The following is a 17,379-nucleotide window of genomic DNA, read 5'->3' as shown; positions in this document are numbered from 1 at the left end:
ATGACTAAATATTAAAGGAAATTAAAGTTATGTATTTAAATTGTCTAAACCAATGTAAAATCAAAAAAAAATATTCAATATTATTGTCATTCTTAGTGTTGAATTGATTTTCCTTTTGCGTTAGTATTAATTTGATTTTTTATTTAAATTTCATTATAATTACCAACATCTATGGACTATGATCTTTATTGAACCATTCAGAATTTAAGTTTCAAACTTGAAATAATACATTAAAAGATAAAAACTATGAAAAAGTAAAATAAACATTTTAAAATTATATTAAAGTAAATATTTTATTCTATAAAATAAAATTTTAAAATTATATATATAATGTTGGGTTGGTTTGGTCTCGGATTGTTTTTTTAGTTAAAAGTCAAACCAATCCAAATATTGTCGGAATTTTTTTCAATATCAAATCAAGTCAAACCAATCACTAGTCAATTTTTTTTCGTTTTGATTTGATTTGCGGTTTGGTTCTATTTTATGTACCCCTAATTAAATATATGCCATTAACAATAACTTCTAATTTTTCGTGATTATATCAAGAACTAATCAAACCCAAAATATTGTAATATTAATTATTGATAATGAAAAGTATGTACGGTACAACATTTTTCAATAAATTTATCAAAACCGGCTAGCACAAAATAGCTTACATCTCGTGTATGATTTGCAAGACATTGCAACAAGTGGATTTATCGTGTTTACACCCAAAAAATAGCAACAAAAAATTAATCCGAAAAATTCCAATAAAAAAGAAAAAGAAAAGAAAGAAATTGAAGTATGGTGCCATATTGATGTGGAATATAAGTCAACAAGTACATATAACTGATGGGCGCCCAATAATGAACAATATTTGCTAGTCCTCCACATATCTCAACTTATAAAAAATAAATTTAATCGAATTTTCAATATAAAAAAAAATAAAAAATCTTGGAAGTTAATAAAAAAATTGGATTAAAATTTTAAATAGGGGTGATTAAAATTGTTCATGGCTTCCCATTATCTCATAACCTTAGTGGAACAACATTAACCAAAACATGGCAAAATCGTTGATCTGTTTGGATTATTTAGTTTTTAAATCATCATTACCATCTTAGTTATGTTATATAAAGTCCTAATTGCTCCATTCTAATACACACAAGAAAAAGAAAAAGAAATAAATATCTAGCCTTAGAACCCAATTATTCTCAATGGGAAGCCAAATGAAGAAGCAATGGCTTCAATTTGCTTGTGCTTTGGCATTTTTCTTGATTGCCACATGCACTATGGCATATTCACCTTATAATTCTTATGAATCATCAGACTCAACATATAATAAAGTACCAACCACATTAGTCAAAAGTGAAGACTTCAAGGTACCCTCAGAGTCGGAAAAGGAATATAAGTCGTCATTTTTGCCAAAAAATGATTATTACAAGAAGCCATTAGTTTCAGAAGATAACTATAAGAAAGTAGCCTTTGTTCCCAAACATGAATCATTTTTGCCAAAGAATGACTACTACAAGAAGCCATTATTTTCAGACGATAACTACAAGAAGGAGTCATATGTTCCAGAGGTACCCTCGATGGCTAAACCAGAATATAAGGAGTCTTTTTTTCCAAAATTTGACTACTTCAAGAAGCCATCTGTTTCAGAAGATAATTACAAGAAGGCTTCATATGTTCCAGAGGTACCCTCGATTGCTAAACCAGAATATAAGGAGTCATTTTTTCCAAAATTTGACTACATCAAGAAGCCATTAGTTCCAGAAGATAACGACAAGAAGGTGTCATATGTTCCAAAGGTACCAACAGAGCCTAAATCGGAATACAAGGTACCATCGTTGCAAAAGAATGACTACTATAAGAAGTCATCGATTTCAGAAGATAACTACAAAAAGGTGTCATATGTTCCAAAGGTGCACGTAGTTCCTAAAGAGGAATACAAGATACCTTCTTTGCCAAAGAATGATTACTACAAGAAGCCATCAGCTACAGAAGATAACTACAAAAAGGTACCGTTTGTTCCAAAGGTGCCCTCAGTGACTAAAGAAGAATACAAGGTGCCTTCTTTGCCAAAAAGTGACTACTACAAGAAGTCATCAGTTTCTGAAGATAAAAAGGTGTCATATGTTCCAAAGGTGTCCTCAGTGCCTAAAGAAGAATACAAGGTACCTTCTTTGCCAAAGAATGATTACTACAAGAAGCCATCACTTCCAGAAGATAACTACAAGAAGGTTTCACATGTGCCTAAAGAAGAGTATAAGGTATTTTCTTTTCCAGAAAATGACTATTACAAGAAGCCAATAGTTTCAGAAGATAAATATAAAAAGGTGTCATATGTTCCAAAGGTACCCTCAGTGCCTAAAGAAGAATACAAGGTGCCTTCTTTATCAAAAAATGACTACAACAAGAAGCCATCACCTACTCCATCACCACCACCTCCATATTATTAAATTTCCGTTTTTCATGCTCAAAATGCATGTTTCATTATTTTTCCTTTTTGTTCTTTGGTTTTTAATTCTTTTGTCATTTAAATTCTATATTTTGAAAGTCTCGAGAAATTTATTTCAATGGAATAATAGTTCCTTTTATTGAGAGTTTATGTAGTTTTCATCTATTCTTCCATCAATATAATTGCTATTTGTTTAACTTAATATTAATAACAAAACTCTGGAAAATGACAACAATCATGATAATATTTCAAAAATAGGTCACTGATATATGACAAAAGAATCTATACAATACGTCAAATCTATTAAAATTTAAAAGAAGGAAAAACGATTTCTATTGTTATAGACATATAATTTATGGGAGATAAAGAAATAAAACGAATTATGTAGTGAATCACTTTAACCAGATAAAGAGAAACTTGGAAATAAATGTTACACTACTTAAGATAAAATGTCATGGATTTTTCATAAGCCCTTCAAGTTTATAGCTTTTTTTTAAAAGTTAGATCTTCTAAAATATTTTGATAAATTTTTAAAAAAATATTTGATTAACTCAGTCATCTTTTTGGTAGGGCGTTGAATCCTGGGAATACGATTAATATATCATGGAGCACTTTTTCCTAAAAACAAATACGATGTTAATTTGAATTAATCTGAATTAATAACTAAAAACGTTAAATATATGACATTAAAACAATAAGTTCGAAATTATTAAGTTTATATCGAGAACTAATCAAATCCAAAATATTGTAATTCTTGGTAATGAAAAGTATGTATGGTACAACTAACAACAATTTTCCGTTAATTTCTCAACACGACCTTACTTAAAACAAGTTATATCTTATGTATGATTTGCAAGATATTGCAATGAGCAGATTTATTCTATGTATATCCAAAAAGTAACAACTACAAATTAGCCAAAAAAATTTCCATAAAATAAAGATTGAAAAGAAAAAAAAAAAAGAGAACAACATTCTTCGAAGTCAATAAAAAAATTGGATTAAAATTTTAATTATAGGTGACTAGAATTGTTCATGGCTTCCCATTATCTCATAACCTTAGTGGAACAGCATTAACCAAAAAATGGCAAAATCGTTGATATGTTTAGATTATTTAGTTTTTAAATCATCATTACCATCTTAGCTATGTTATATATAGTCCTAATTGCTCCATACAAAAACACATAAGAAAAAGAAAAAAGAAACAAATATCTAGCCTTATAATTCAATTCTTCTCTATGGGAATCCAAATGAAGAATCAATGGCTTCAATTTGCTTGTGTTTTGACATTTTTCTTGATTGCCACATGCACTATGGCATATTCACCTTACAATTCATATGAATCATCAGACTCAACATACAATAAAGTACCAACCACAGTAGTCAAAAGTGAAGATATCAAGGTACCCTCGGAATCGGAAAAGGAATATAAGCCACCAGTTTCAGAATCATTTTTGCCAAAGAATGAATACTACAAGGAGTCATTATTTTCAAAAGATAACTACAAGAAGGAGTCATATGTTCCAGAGGTACCCACGATGGCTAAACCAGAATATAAGGAGTCTTTTTTCCCAAAATTTGACTACTTCAAGAAGCCATCAGTTTCAGAAGATAACTACAAGAAGGATTCGTATGTTTCAGAGGTACCCTCGATGGCTAAACCAGAATATAAGGAGTCGTTTTTTCCAAAATTTGACAACTTCAAGAAGCCATTAGTTCCAGAAGATAACGACAAGAAGGTGTCATATGTTCCAAAGGTACCCACAAAGCCTAAATCGGAATACAAGGTACCATCTTTGCAAAAGAATGACTACAATAAGAAATCATCGGTTCCAGAAGATAACTACAAAAAGGTTTCATATGTTCCAAAGGTGCCCTCAGTGCCTAAAGAGGAATACAAGATACCTTCTTTGGTAAAGAATGATTACTACAACAAGCCATCAGTTACAGAAGATGACTACAAAAAGGTGTCATATGTTCCAAAGGTGCCTTCAGTGCCTAAAGAAGAATACAAGGTACCTTCTTTGCCAAAGAATGATTACTACAAGAAGCCATCAGTCCCAGAAGATAACTACAAAAAGGTACCATTTGTTCCAAAGGTGCCCTCAGTTCCTAAAGAAGAGTATAAGGTGCCTTCTTTGCCAAAAAATGACTACTACAAGAAGCCAATAGTTTCAGAAGATAACTACAAAAAGGTGTCATATATTCCAAAGATACCCTCAGTGCCTAAAGAAGAATACAAGGTTCCTTCTTTATCAAAAAATGACTACAACAAGAAGCCATCACCTTCTCCATCAACACCACCTCCATATTATTAAATTTCCATTGTTCATGCTCAAAATGCATGTTCCATTATTTTTCCTTTTTGTTCTTTGGTTTGTAATTGTTTTGTCATTTAAATTCTATATTTTTAATGTTTCGAGAAATTTATTTCAATGGAATGCAAGTTCCTTTTATTGAGAGTTTATGTAGTTTTCATCTATTCTTCCGTCAATTGCCCATTTGTTTAACTTACAATTAATAACAAAACTCTGGAACATAACAACAATCATGATAAATAATATTTCAAAAATAGGTCACTAATATGTGACTCAAAAGAGTCTGTACATTTCATCAAATCTATTAAAATTTAAAGAAGGAAAAACGGTTTCTATTGTTATAAACATATAATTTTGTGAGATAACGAAATAAAACAAATTATATAGTGAATCATTTCAATCAGATAAAAGAGAAAGTTGGAAATAGATGTTACACTACTTAAGATAAAATGTCATGGATTTTTCATAAGCCCTTCAATTTTATTGTTTAGGTGCATTTGATCTGTATGCAGAAGTTTTGAGCTTTTTTTAAAAGTCAAATCTTCTAAGATATTTTGATAAATTTTTAAAACTTAATTCGATTAACTCAGTTATCGGACGTTCAATCCTAGGAATTCGATTATAATATCATAGTGCACTTCTTTCCTAAAAATAGATCCGATGTTAATTTGAATTTATATGTGTTAATAACCAAAACAATATATGACATTAAAACAATAACTTCTAATTTATCATGTTTATATCAAGAACTAATCAAACCCAAAATATTGTAATTCTTTGTAATGAAAAGTATGTATGGTACAACTAACAATATTTTTCAGTTAGTTTCTCAAAACGGGCTTGCTTAAAGCAACTTGCGTCTCAAGTATGATTTGCAAAAAATTGCAACGAGCAGATTTATTATGTGTACGCCCAAAAAGTAGCGACTACAAATTAATTCAAAAATTTCCAAAAAAATAAAAATATAAAAAATTGAAGTATGGTGCAATATTTGCTAGGCCTACACATATCTCAACTTTTTTTTTTTTAAAAAAAAAACTAATTTAATCAAACTTTCAATATACTAAAAAGAAAACAACGAGAACAACATTCTTGGAAATGAATAGAAAAAATTGGATTAAAATTGTTCATGGCTTCCCATTATCTTAAAACCTTAGTGGAACAGCATTAACCAAAAAATGGCAAAATCTTTGATATGTTTGGATTATTTAATTTCTAATTTATCAAATCACCATGTTAGTTATGTCATATAAACTCCTAATTCCTCCATTCTAAAACGCAAAAGAAAAAGAAAAACAAAGATATATCTAGCCTTATAATCCAATTCTTCTCTATGGGAAGCCAAATGAAGAAGCAATGGCTTCAATTTGCTTGTGTTTTGACATTTTTCTTGATTGCCACATGCACTATGGCATATTCACCTTACAATTCTTATGAATCATCAGATTCAACATACAATAAAGTACCAACCACAGTAGTCAAAAGTGAAGACTTCAAGGTACCCTCAGAGTCGGAAAAGGAATATAAGTCGTCATTTTTGCCAAAAAATGATTACTACAAGAAGCCATCAATTTTAGAGGAAAACTATAAGAAAGTGTCACTTGTTCCCGAACATGAATCATTCTTGCCAAAGAATGACTACTACAAGAAGCCATTATTTTCGGAAGATAACTACAAGAAGGAGTCATATGTTCCAGAGGTACCCTCGAAGGATAAACCAGAATATAAGGAGTCATTTTTGCCAAAATTTGACTACTTCAAGAAGCCATCATTTTCCGAAGACAACTACAAGAAGACGTCATATGTTCCAGAGGTACCCTCCATGGCTAAACCAGAATATAAGGAGTCATTTTTTCCAAAATTTGACTACTTTAAGAAGCCATCAGTTTCAGAAGATAACTACAAGAAGACGTCATATGTTCCAGAGGTACCCTCGATGGCTAAACCAGAATATAAGGAGTCATTTTTTCCAAACTTTGACTACTTCAAGAAGCCATTAGCTCCAGAAGATAAACACAAGAAGGCACCATATGTTCCAGAGGTATCCACAGAGCCTAAACCGAAATACAAGGTACCATCTTTGCCAAAGAATGACTACTATAAGAAGCCAATAATTTCAGAAGATAACTATAAAAAGGTGTCATATGTTCCAAAGGTGCCCTCAGTGCCTAATGAAGAATACAAGGCACATACTTTGCCAAAAAATGATTACTACAAGAAGCCATCAGTTCCAGAAGAAAACTACAAAAAGGTACCACTTGTTCCAAAGGTTCCCTCAGTGCCTAAAGAAGAATACAAGGTGCCTTCTTTGTCAAAAAATAACTACTACAAGAAGCCATCGGTTTCTGAAGATAACTACAAAAAGGTTTCATATGTTCCAAAGGTGCCCTCCGTGCCTAAAGAAGAATACAAGGCGCCTTCTTTGTCAAAGAATGAATACTACAAGAAGCCATCACCTTCTCCATCACCACCACCACCTCCATATTATTAAATTTCTTTTCATGTTCAACATGGATGTTTAATTGAAGTCCTTCTCCAGCTCAACATATATAACTCGTGGAGTTCTCATATTATGAGTTAGAAGGCATGATATCAAAATGTGTATTTATTTATTTATTTATTTTTCCTTTTCCTACCTTGGTTTGTAATTTTTTTGTCATTTAATTTCTATATTTTGTATGAGAAATTTATTTCAATTGAATAAAAGTTATTTTTATTTAGAGTTTACGTAGTTTTCATCTATTCTTCCATCAATTGCCAATTTGTTCACTTACTATTAATAACAAAACTCTTGGAACATAACAACAATCAGATAATATTTCAAAAATAGGTCACTAAGGATTATATTGGGTGAATTTCCTTATATTGTACTCAAAAGAATGATACAATTCGTTTAATCTATTAGAATTGGAAAGAAAGAAAACAACGATCTCTATCGTTATAAACATATAACTCTTGGGAGATAAAGAAATAAAGCGAACCATTTCAATCGGATAAAGAAAAGTCGACGATAAATATTACACTACATAAGATAAAATATCACAAAATTTTCATTAGCCCTTCAATATTAATCATTTAGTTATGGGAAAATGCACAAGTACCCTCTCAATCTATGTCCGAAATCGCAGAGACACACTTATAATATAGCACTTTGTTGACAATTTTTCAAGTTAGTGCCACGTAGGCCGATCGAAAAGTAGTAAAAAATTATTTATAAAATAAATCCAGGGGTAATAGGACCTTAATATAGTATAAGTGTGTCTATGACATTTCAGGCATAAATTGAGGGGGGTACTTATGCATTTTCCCTTTTGTAATTGTGTAGGTGCATTTGATCTATATTGCAGAAGTTGTATGCTCAAAGTATGAAATTTTTTAAAGCCAGAACTTCTAATATTTTTTGAGTTTTTTTTTTTTTTTTAAAGAAAAATGATTGACTTAATTATCTTTGTGGTAGGGTTCGACCCTAGGGAATATTGAAGTAATATCTCGTAGAACCCTTTTTTAATCTTAAAAATAGATCACGACGCAAATTTGAATTAATTTGAGTTAATAACCAAAAACACTAAATATATGATAATTAAAACAATAACTTCTAATTTTTCCTGTTTGTATTAAGAACTAATCAAACCCAAAATATTGTCATTCTTGGTAATGAGAAGTATTCAGGGAATTAACTCCCAAGATAAGAGAGGCCAGAGATCAATTTCTTGCGCCAACTTACGCTTTTTTAGTAGATTTGTTATAACGGGCTTCCTCAAAGCAGCTTACATCTCATGTATGATTTATAAGATATTGCATGTAACCGATTTACTCAATATGCATCCAAAGAATAGCAACAGGAAATTACTTTGATATAAAAAAGTAAGTGTGGTGACATGATGTGAATAAGTAAGTCGTGCGCAATAAGTACATATAATTAGTGGACACCAAATAATTAATGAGAAATATTTGTTAGGCCTATACATATCTTTAACTTTTAAAAACTAATTTAATATACCAACCTAAAAAAAAAACAAGAACAACTTTCTTGGAAGTCAATAAAAAATTGGATTAAAATTTAAAAAATAGGTGAGTCAAGCAAATGTTTATGAATTGCTCATGGCTTCCCATTATCTCAAAACCTTAGTGGAACAGCATAACCAAAAAATGGCAAATCTTTGATATGTTAATTAATTTTGAGAGAATCCAAATCTTCAAATAAACCATCTTAATTATGTTATATAAACTCCTAATTCCTCCATTCTAAAACGCAAAATAAAAAGAAAATCAAAGATATATCTAGGCTTACAATCCAATTCTTCTCTATGGGAAGCCAAATGAAGAAGCAATGGCTTCAATTTGCTTGTGTTTTGACATTTTTCTTGATTGCCACATGCACTATGGCATATTCACCTTACAATTCTTATGAATCATCAGATTCAACATACAATAAAGTACCAACCACAGTAGTCAAAAGTGAAGACTTCAAGGTACCCTCAGAGTCGGAAAAGGAATATAAGTCGTCATTTTTGCCAAAAAATGATTACTACAAAAAGCCATCAATTTTAGAGGATAACTATAAGAAAGTATCACTTGTTCCCGAACATGAATCATTCTTGCCAAAGAATGACTACTACAAGAAGCCATTATTTTCGGAAGATAACAACAAGAAGGAGTCATATGTTCCAGAGGTACCCTCGAAGGATAAACCAGAATATAAGGAGTCATTTTTGCCAAAATTTGACTACTTCAAGAAGCCATCGTTTTCAGAAGAAAACTACAAAAAGACGTCATATGTTCCAGAGGTACTCTCGATGGCTAAACCAGAATATAAGGAATCATTTTTTTCAAAATTTGACTACTTCAAGAAGCCATTAGTTTCAGAAGATAACTACAAGAAAACGTCATATGTTCCAAAGGTACCCACAGAGCCTAAATCGGAATACAAGGAGTCATTTTTTCCAAAATCTGACTACTTCAAGAAGCCATTAGTTCAAGAAGATAACTACGAGAAAGTGTCAAATGTTCCAAAGGTACCATCTTTGCCAAAGAATGCCGACTACTATAAGAAGTCATTGGTTCCAGAAGATAACTACAAAAAAGTGTCATATGTACCAAAGGTGCCCTCAGTGCCTAAAGAGGAATACAAGATACCTTCTTTGCCAAAGAATGACTATTACAAGAAGCCATCAGTTACAGAAGATAACTACAAAAAGGTACCATTTGTTCCAAAGGTGCCCTCAGTGCCTAAAGAAGAGTATAAGGTGCCTTCTTTGCCAAAAAATGACTATTACAAGAAGCCAATAGTTTCAGAAGATAACTACAAGAAGACGTCGTATGTTCCAAAGGTACCCTCAGTGCCTAAAGAAGAATACAAGGTGCCTTCTTTATCAAAAAATGACTACTACAAGAAGCCATCACCTTCTCCATCACCACCACCTCCATATTATTAAATTTCCAATCTTTCATGCTCAAAATGCATGTTTCATTTAATACCTTCTCCAGCTCAACATATATAAACCATAGGGTTCTCATATTATGAGTTAGAAGGCAAGATATCAGAATTTGTATTTATTTATTCATTTATTTATTTTTCCATTTTGTTCTTTGGTTTGTACGTGTTCTGTTATTTAAATTCTACATTTTGAATGTTTCGAGAAATTTATTTCAATGGAATACAAGTTCCTTTATTGATAGTTTATGTAGTTTTCATCTATGATTCCATCAATTGACTTACTATTAATAACAAAACTCAGGAACATAACAACAATCATGATAATATTTCAAAAATAGGCTACTAAATATATAACTCAAATTTCAAAAGAATCTATACAATTCGTCAAATCTATTAAAATTTGAAAGAAAGAAAAATGATTTCTATTGTTATAGACATATAATTTTTGGGAGATAAAAGAAATAAAACGAATTATGTAGTGAATCATTTTAACCAGATAAAGAGAAACTTGGAAATAAATGTTAAACTACCTAAGATAAAATGTCATGGATTTTTCATAAGCCCTTCAATATTTGAGCTTTTTTTAAAAGTCAGATCTTCTAAAATATTTTGAAAAATTTTTAAAAAATAATTTGATTAACTCAGTGATCTTTTGGTAGGGTGTTCATTCCTAGGAATACGAGTAATATATCATAAAACACTTCTTTCTTTAAAATAGTTACGATGTTAATTTGAATTAATCTGAGTTAATAACCAAAAACATTAAATATATGACATTAAAATAATAACTTCTAATTTATCATGTTCAAATCAAGAACTAATCAAACCCAAAATATTGTAATTCTTGGTAATAAAAAGTATGTATGGCACATCTAACAAGATTTTTCAATTAGTTTCTCAAAACGGGCTTGCTTAAAGAAATTTACATCTCATATATAATTTGCAAGATATTGCAATAAGCGGATTTATTATGTGTCCAAAAATTTCAAAAAGAAAAAATATTAACTATGGTGCAATATTGATATGGAATATAAGTCGTGCTCAACAAGTATATATAACCAATGGGCACCAAATAATAAACAATATTTGCTAGGCCTACACACATCTCAACCTTTTTAAAAAAAAAAACTAATTTAATCAAATTTTCAATATACTAAAAAGAAAAAAAGAGAACAACATTCTTGGAAGTGAATTAAAAAAATTGAATTAAAATTGTTCATGCTTCCCATTATCTCAAAACATTAGTGGAACAGCATTAACCAAAAAAAATGGCTCAATCTTTGATATGTTTGGATTATTTTATTTTTAAACAAATCACCATCTTAGTTATGTTATATTAAGTCCTAATTGCTCCATTCTAATACACACAAGAAAAAGAAAAAAGAAACAAATATCTAGCCTTAGAATCCAATTCTTCTCAATGGGAATCCAAATGAAGAAGCAATGGCTTCAATTTGCTTGTGTTTTGGCATTTTTCTTGATTGCCACATGCACTGTAGCACATTCACCTTATAATTCTTATGAATCATCAGATTCAACATACAATAAAGTACCCTCAGAGTCGGAAAAGGAATATAAGTCGTCATTTTTGCCAAAAAATGATTACTACAAGAAGTCATCAATTTCAGAAGATAATTATAAGAAAGTAGCGATTGCTCCCGAGCATGAATCATTCTTGCCAAAGAATGACGACTACAAGAAGCAATCATTTTCAGAAGATAAATACAAGAAGGAGTCATATGTTCCAGAGGTACCTTCGATTGCTAAACCAGAATATAAGGAGTCATTTTTGCCAAAATTTGACTACTTCAAGAAACCATCAGTTTCAGAAGATAACAACAAGAAGGCTTCATATGTTCCAGAGGTACCTTCGATGGCTAAACCAGATTATAAGGAGTCATTTTTGCCAAAATTTGACTACTTCAAGAAACCATCAGTTTCAGAAGATAACAACAAGAAGGCTTCATATGTTCCAGAGGTACCCTCGATGGCTAAACCAGAATATAAGGAGTCATTTTTTCCAAAATTTGACTACTTCAAGAAGCCATTAGTTCCAGAAGAAAACTACAAGAAGGTGTCATATGTTCCAAAGGTACCGACACAGCCTAAATCGGAATACAAGGTACCATCTTTGCCAAAGAATGACGATTACTATAAGAAGTCATCAGTTCCAGAAGATAACTACAAAATGGTTTCATATGTACCAAAGGTGCCCTCAGTGCCTAAAGAGGAATACAAGATACCTTCTTTGCCAAAGAATAATTACTACAAGAAGCCATCAGTTCCAGAAGATAACTACAAAAAGGTACCATTTGTTCCAAAGTTGCCCTCAATGACTAAAGAAGAATACAAGGTGCCTTCTTTGCCAAAAAGTGACTACTACAAGAAGTCATCAGTTTCAGAAAATAACTACAAAAAGGTGTCATATGTTCCAAAGGTACCCTCAGTGCCGAAAGAAGAATACAAGGTACCTTCTTTGCCAAAGAATGATTACTACAAGAAGTCATCACTTCCAGAAGATAGCTACAAAAAGGTTTCATATGTGCCAAAGGTTCCCTCAGTGCCTAAAGAAGAGTATAAGGTGCCTTCTTTGCCAAAAAATGACTACTACAAGAAGCCAATAGTTTCAGAAGATAACTACAAAAAGGTGTCATATGTTCCCAAGGTACCCTCAGTGCCTAAAGAAGAATACAAGGTGCCTTCTTTATCAAAACCTGACTACCACAAGAAGCCATCACCATCTCCATCACCACCACCTCCATATTATTAAATTTCCATCGTTCATGCTCAAAATGCATGTTTCATTATTTTTCCTTTTTGTTCTCTGGTTTGTAATTGTTTTGTCATTTAAATTTTATATTTTTGAATGTCTCGAGAAATTTATTTCAACGGAATACAAGTTCCTTTTATTGAGAGTTTATGTAGTTTTCATCTATTCTTCCATCAATTAACTTACTATTAATATTAAGACTGTGGAACATAACAACAATTATGATAATATTTCAAAAACAGGTCACTAAGGATTATATTGGGTAAATTTCCTGATATGGTGCTCAAAAGAATCGATACAATTCGCTTAATCTATTAGAATTGAAAAGAAGAAAATAACGATCTCTATTGTTATAAACATAGAATTCTTGGGAGATAAAAGAAATAAAGCGAACCATTTCAATCAGATAAAGAAAAACTCGACGATAAATATACACTAGTTAAGATAAAATGTCACAAATTTTTCAATATAAATCATTTGATCTATAGAAGTTCTATGCTCAAAGTATGAAATTTCTTAAAGGCAGAATTTCTAAAATATTTTGAGAGTTTTTTTTTTTTAAAAAAAATTGATTGACTCAATTATCTTTGTCAAAGGGTTCAATCCTATGGAATATTGAAGTAATATCTCATAGAGCACTCTTTTTCTCTCTTAAAAATAAATCAATCATACATAGACACAAATTTGAATTAATTTGAGTTGTATCAAGAACTAATCAAATTCAAAATATTGTCATTCTTGGTAATAGGGGTGGGCATAAAAACCGGAAAACCGAAACACCGAACTGAACCGAAATTTTTCAGAATTTCGGTTTCGGTATTTCGGTTTTCGGTTCGGTATTCGATTTAATTTTTTATATTTTCGGTATTTCGGTTCGGTTTTCGGTACATATTACTTTGGAATTCGGTATTTCGGTTTAAACCGAAATATTATATTATAATTTATAAATTATATTATATTTAATAATTATTAATATTAAATATATTTTTTTAAAAAAATAAGAAACTTTAAGTTGAAATATCAAAGCCCATTAAGTTGAAATATCAAAGCCCATTAAGTTGAAAAATCAAACAAAAAATTGAAAAAATTGTAAAGTTTAAAATTTTAAAAAGCCCACTAAACAGGCCCATTAAAAAACCGAAATAAAAAACCGAACCGAATTAACAAAAACCGAACCGAACCGAAATATTTCGGTTCGGTATTCGGTACGCAATTTACAAAAACCGAAAACCGAAAAAACCGAAAAAAAAAACCGAACCGAACCGAAATACCGAATGCCCACCCCTACTTGGTAATGAGAAGTATTCAGAGTACTTGCAAGGATAAGAGAGGCCAGAGATCAATTTCTTTTGTCAACGTAAGCTTTTTTAGTTGATTTGTTTCGACAGGCTTGCTCAAAGCAACTTACATCTTATGTGGATTTACTAAACATTTTCTCTTCTTTTTTCTTTTTTGAAATTTTCGCCTTTTTTTCCGCTAACATTTTAATCTTAACTTCTTCTTTTTTAGTTTATTTTTTCACTTTTTAATTTTCTATATCTCATTTATTACAACAAAAAAAAAACTTAAGTTTTTAAAAATTCCAGAGTGTAAAGATTTGTAGTCGTCAACATGCAATGCAATGATATGATACAATTGTTCAATATCTTCAAAATATGAAAGTTCGTCTAGAATCGTACTACTAGAAGCTTTTTTTTTTTAAAAAAAAGATATTAATATTAATCGTAGTTCTCGGTAACTTATAACTAGAGTCTTATTTCTAATAATAAGCTTTTTATTTTCACGTTCAGTAAAATAATTATACACTTATATTAAAAAGTGAACATCAATAATTTTAAAATCCTGAATTCGCCCCTATTTATATTCAAAGAGTACAACCTAGGAAACTAAAAAAAAAAAAGTAAGTGTGGTGCCATGGATTATAAGTCGTGCACAAGTACTTATAATCAATGTACCCCAAATAATGAACAATATATGTTAGGCCTACACATATCTAAACTTTAATAAACTAATTTAATTAAATTTTCACTATACCGACAGAAAAAAACCAACATTCTTGGAAGTCCATAAAAAATTGGATTAAAATTTTAAAATAAGTTGAGCCAGCAAATGTGTATGAATTGCTCATGGTTTCCCATTATCTCAAAACCTTAGTGGAACAGCATAAATGGCAAAATCTTTTGACATGTTTGGATTATTTAATTTTGGGATAATCCAAATCATCAAATCATCATCTTTTATATTATATATAAACTCCTAATTCCTCCATTCTGATACACACAAGAAAAAGGAAATCATCAAATCCAATTCTTCTCAATGGGAATCCAAAAGAAGAAGCAATGGCTTCAATTTGCTTGTGTTTTGGCATTTTTCTTGATTGCCACATGCACTATGGCATATTCACCTTATAATTCTTATGAATCATCAGATTCAACACACAGTAAAGTACCAAACACAGTAGTCAAAAGTGAAGACTTCAAGGTACCCACAGAGTCAGAAAAGGATAAGTCGTCATTCTTGCCAAAAAATGATTACTACAAGAAGCCATCAGTTTCAGAGGATAACTATAAGAAAGTATCATTTGTTCCGGAAAATGAATCGTTCTTGCCAAAGAATGGCTACTACAAGAAGCCATCATTTTCGGAAGATAACTATAAAAAGAAGTCATATGTTCCAAAGGTACCCTCAATGGCTAAACCAGAATATAAGGAGTCAGTTTATCCGAAATTTGACTACTTCAAAAAACCATCAGTTTCAGAAGATAACTACAAGAAGGCATCATATGTTCCAGAGGTACCATCGATGGGTAAGCCAGAATATAAGAAGTCATTTTTTCCAAAATTTGACTACTTCAAGAAGCCATTAGTTCCAGAAGATAACTACAAGAAGACGTCAAATGTTCCAGAGGTGCCCACAGAGCCTAAACCAAAATACAACGTACCATCTTTGCCAAAAAATGACTACTATAAGAAGTCATCAGTTCCAGAAGATAACTACAAAAAGGTTTCATATGTGCCAAAGGTGCCCTCAGTGCCTAAAGATGAATACAAGGTGCCTTCTTTGCCAAAAAATGACTACTACAAAAAGCCATCTGTTTCAAAAGATAACTACAAAAAGGTATCACATGTTCCAAAGGTGCCCTCAATGCCTAAAGAAGAATACAAGGAGTCTTCGTTATCAAAGAACGACTACTACAAGAAATCATCGCCTTCTCCATCACCACCACCTCCATATTATTAAATTTCCATTTTATTATGTTCAACATGCATCGCCCTCTAGCTCAACATATATAACCCTTAGGGTTCTCATATTATGAGTTAGAATGCCTGATATCAAAATTTGTATTTCTTTATTCATTTAATTTTCTTTTTCTTACTTTGGTTTGTAATTGTTTTGTCATTTAAATTCTATATTTTTAATGTTTCAAGAAATTTAATTCAATTGAATATAAGTATACTGAAAGGTTATATAAATACATAGATTCATGTACATTAGTCGGACTCTAATACAAATACTAGACACTACAATATTGGAAAATCAACTATAAAAAATGTTTATAGATTCATCTATTTTCCAGCAATTGCCAATTTCATCACATAAATTGAAGAGCAAAACACTGGAACATAACAAGACAGCCATAAGAAACTTCAAAATAGGTATTGGAGGTTACCAAAAACATCTAACAAAAATAGAGAAAATAATAAAGTTGACTGTATGATACAAGTAGGGTTGTCAAAAATAAATTTAAACATAGGTAACCCACTCAGAATTTTAAGGGTTGGGTTCAAAATAATTTGATTTGGGTTCAATCTCACCTCATTCAAGCCTAACCCATATGAAGAGAATCCACAATTGAGCCCAATTCATTCTTAAATTTCAACCCGTTTTAAAACTTTTTATTAGGATATATTTTTTTGTATTTAAGGTATAAATTATTATCTATTTAGCATCTTTTAGGATATATCTAACCATTTGTTACTTTTTCAAAAAAAATCTTGAGCTGAAATTCAAATTTTAATTATAAAAGTTAAATATCAATATGTTAAATTATTAAGATTAATCGGGTCAAATTATGCGGGTCAAGACCCAATCCGATTTTTAGTGCATTTGAGCCCAAGATAAACTTAGGCGGGTCAAGACCCAACCCTAGTTCCATTTGAATCCATTTTAATATATCCAAATTCAACCTAACCCGCCCATTTGACACCCATAGTTAGCAGCAATTTTTTTTCAAGTGTCATTGAGTATTTACTTTTGTCATTGAATAATTGCTTCATATATCCAATTATGAAATTGCTAGTCAACCAATAGTTATTAGCTTAGTGTAACCTTAGTTATGCCCTCTCTCTCTCTCTCTTTTTGTACACTCTCGTTCACCTCTCTCCTCTCTCTCACCCTCCCCTTCCCTCCCCCCTCCCCC

At 31.0% G+C, this 17,379-nt stretch overlaps 6 protein-coding genes across 8 annotated transcripts; all 6 read left to right on the top strand.

Moving 5' to 3' along the window:
* Nucleotides 1-1,164: 1,164 nt before the first annotated feature.
* LOC107006765 (protein PELPK1-like) lies at nt 1,165-2,639 on the top strand. Its single transcript, XM_015205282.2, has one exon. It carries the CDS (start codon nt 1,194-1,196, stop codon nt 2,436-2,438), a length of 1,245 nt encoding a protein of 414 aa, XP_015060768.1. The 5' UTR covers nt 1,165-1,193; the 3' UTR covers nt 2,439-2,639.
* A 1,006-nt stretch (nt 2,640-3,645) lies between these two features.
* On the top strand, nt 3,646-4,910 carry LOC107006794 (protein PELPK1-like). The gene has a single exon (XM_015205314.2). It carries the CDS (start codon nt 3,673-3,675, stop codon nt 4,750-4,752), a length of 1,080 nt encoding a protein of 359 aa, XP_015060800.1. The 5' UTR covers nt 3,646-3,672; the 3' UTR covers nt 4,753-4,910.
* A 1,137-nt stretch (nt 4,911-6,047) lies between these two features.
* Nucleotides 6,048-7,368, top strand: LOC107006753 (protein PELPK1-like). Of its 2 annotated transcripts, XM_015205270.2 has the most exons (2): nt 6,048-6,214; nt 6,251-7,368. In XM_015205270.2, the coding sequence occupies exons 1-2, from the start codon at nt 6,086-6,088 to the stop codon at nt 7,241-7,243; spliced, it is 1,122 nt and encodes a 373-aa protein (XP_015060756.1). In that variant the 5' UTR covers nt 6,048-6,085; the 3' UTR covers nt 7,244-7,368. The 2 variants fall into 2 exon arrangements, with proteins under 2 accessions (XP_015060756.1, XP_015060755.1); XM_015205269.2 differs by having other exon boundaries at nt 6,048-7,368.
* A 1,654-nt stretch (nt 7,369-9,022) lies between these two features.
* LOC107006762 (protein PELPK1-like) lies at nt 9,023-10,444 on the top strand. 2 transcript variants are annotated; one of them, XM_015205280.2, is made up of 2 exons: nt 9,023-9,188; nt 9,225-10,444. In XM_015205280.2, the coding sequence occupies exons 1-2, from the start codon at nt 9,060-9,062 to the stop codon at nt 10,185-10,187; spliced, it is 1,092 nt and encodes a 363-aa protein (XP_015060766.1). In that variant the 5' UTR covers nt 9,023-9,059; the 3' UTR covers nt 10,188-10,444. The 2 variants fall into 2 exon arrangements, with proteins under 2 accessions (XP_015060766.1, XP_015060765.1); XM_015205279.2 differs by having other exon boundaries at nt 9,023-10,433.
* Nucleotides 10,445-11,575: 1,131 nt separating this feature from the next.
* LOC107006742 (protein PELPK1-like) lies at nt 11,576-13,107 on the top strand. Its single transcript, XM_015205256.2, has one exon. The coding sequence runs from the start codon at nt 11,610-11,612 to the stop codon at nt 12,957-12,959; it is 1,350 nt and encodes a 449-aa protein (XP_015060742.1). The 5' UTR covers nt 11,576-11,609; the 3' UTR covers nt 12,960-13,107.
* A 2,147-nt stretch (nt 13,108-15,254) lies between these two features.
* On the top strand, nt 15,255-16,380 carry LOC107006801 (protein PELPK1-like). Its single transcript, XM_015205320.2, has one exon. It carries the CDS (start codon nt 15,276-15,278, stop codon nt 16,197-16,199), a length of 924 nt encoding a protein of 307 aa, XP_015060806.1. The 5' UTR covers nt 15,255-15,275; the 3' UTR covers nt 16,200-16,380.
* Nucleotides 16,381-17,379: the final 999 nt, after the last annotated feature.

The sequence above is a fragment of the Solanum pennellii genome, chromosome 12 (genome assembly GCF_001406875.1).
Source record: "Solanum pennellii chromosome 12, SPENNV200".
Taxonomy (NCBI): Eukaryota; Viridiplantae; Streptophyta; class Magnoliopsida; order Solanales; family Solanaceae; genus Solanum; species Solanum pennellii.
The sequence above is the reverse complement of the archived record's forward strand: the minus strand, read 5'-3'. Positions and strand labels throughout refer to the sequence as shown.